We start from the raw sequence: 2058 nt of genomic DNA, 5'->3' as shown, positions 1-2058 counted from the left end.
GGAGTTGGGGCTGTGGCTGCTGGGTGGGTTCGCCTGGACTGCGGGGTACCGGAGCTTACCTGATCGAATAGAAATGCCGATACGCATGCTGCAGTTGCAGGAGAAGCACAGACAGGGAAATCATGTATGGGTGCATATGATGTACACATGTACATATTTTATGTATTTATTTTTCTTAGAAAACATTGCTGCTGTTTATGTCCATTAATTTACACATATTTATTCTTACTACAGTACCGTTTGTAATAATACTTTTGCTTCTATAGCACCTCCTCTTCAAGGATCTCCAATTGCTTAAAAACTTTAATAAATAAAGCCTCACATCTTGCCTGTGAGGTAGGTCAACGCTATTATCAAACTTTACAGATGCATTAACTGAAGAACAGAGAGGTTAAGGCCAAAATTTTCAAATGCTTGTACCTGAAGTCAACCATCTAAATTCTCATTTAGATGCTTAAATAAAAGTCTCGTGATTTTCTTTGGTGCAGAACATCCACAACTACTGCTGAAGTCAACAGGGGCTAATGGTCAGGCCTGATTTTAGGAGGCGTACACCTTTTACACGGCTAGCGAGCAACTCCAAGTTTGAACACACTGGTCTACACACACGAACCACGGTCAGAGCCACAGCTGATCCCAGTCATTTATCTCCTCAGGGCCTTTACATTGTGATACACGACTTTAGAAGGCTGGTGCGGATCTTTCTAAACAGACATAAGTGACACAAAAATCACACACTGTTTCCACAAACTGTGTCCATCGTAACAGAGTCTGTATAAATATTGCTCGGGTTTGTGGGGGTTTTTGGGCATCAGGGTTGTTTTTTTTTTTAACAGATTTGTGGTAATCAGGACAATGCACAGTACACGTCACTTGTGCAGTCATAAAACACACCACACACCCTCACCTGCTGTCTTTACATTTCTACATAGTAAATTCCTTTGCCCGTGTGATAAATAGAAGTGGTCGAGTGAGGGTCTGTTAAGAGGATACTTGCCCGAATATCATGCAGACAGCTTGCAAAGTACACATACTAAAAGATCACTTTTAAAATTCTTGAATTGTTAAGCATGAAAATAATTACCTCATTCCATTACAGTACTGTGTAGAAACACGGAATAAGCAGCATTATCTTATTCCCAATAGAATAGATTAGAACAACTAATTAAGTTAAAAAAAATTCAGGCACCAAATGAATTATCCTGCAACACAGAACAGTATCTATATAGCGTGCTCTCCTTCGCGTACGACAAGAAGGGCTGCACGGCACTGTTTTTCCATTTCATATGATGAGCATCTCGTCACATTTCAAAGACATTGTTGATGTTCTGACCTCGCAGAACAAAAACGTTTTCTACTGGCCTTTACAGAAACTGGTAACACGGAAGAGAAACTTACCAAGAGGGAAAACCACCCTCTTGTTATAGCTACCTCGACTGAAGGTAAACGTTCAATACACAAGTTATGCTACTGCATTCCACTTTTACAGTGATGCTGAAAGTCCGTAGTTTAATGTGGGCTTTTCTCACTGGGTAAAAATTGAAATCAATGGCCAGTGAAGGATTACTCTCTATCACAGGAGTCTCTTAGTTCTACCTTAGAGCTCCATTAGTTAAATTGTCTTCCATAAATTGTGTGCAATGTAGTGTTTCGATCTCCCACATTAAATGAGAATTTCCAAGACTTAAAGCTTATTTTAAGCAACCAACAGAGGGCTCGATGGCCTTCTAATAAAATTATAACAAAATCGTACTCAATACATTGTAGGGACACTTTGGCTCAGTCTCTTCAAGGTAATACATTTCTGTTACAGCTTCTTCCACAGGTACTCGTAAAAGGGAAAACACAAAAAGCGTGTAACATTGTGATCCTGTTCTGCTGCTAACCACAGTGAACCTCTCCAATTATCTTCCAGGTGGGGGCAACAGCACACCGCTTTTCTTTAATCAAGCCCGTGTCCTTCTGCATCAGGGAGCACGGACACCGGGGCACGCTCCGGACAGCGGCGGGGAGGCCCGCGCGCCCCCGAGCCCCAGCTCCCCGGGAAGGCCCCCTCAG

At 42.1% G+C, this 2058-nt stretch overlaps 1 protein-coding gene across 1 annotated transcript in view; it reads right to left on the bottom strand.

Annotated features, from left to right (window-relative positions):
• Nucleotides 1–87, bottom strand: part of PAX3 (paired box 3) — a 93926-nt gene extending 93839 nt beyond the window's left edge. Inside the window, exon 1 of the mRNA XM_035888837.1 lies at nt 60–87. Coding sequence (XP_035744730.1) covers nt 60–87 — 28 coding nt within the window. The remainder of the gene's footprint in view (nt 1–59) is intronic.
• Nucleotides 88–2058: the final 1971 nt, after the last annotated feature.

The sequence above is a fragment of the Egretta garzetta genome, unplaced genomic scaffold, assembly GCF_000687185.1.
Source record: "Egretta garzetta isolate BGI_Z169 unplaced genomic scaffold, ASM68718v1 scaffold161, whole genome shotgun sequence".
Taxonomy (NCBI): domain Eukaryota; kingdom Metazoa; phylum Chordata; class Aves; order Pelecaniformes; family Ardeidae; genus Egretta; species Egretta garzetta.
This window is presented reverse-complemented; position numbering and strand designations above follow the sequence as displayed.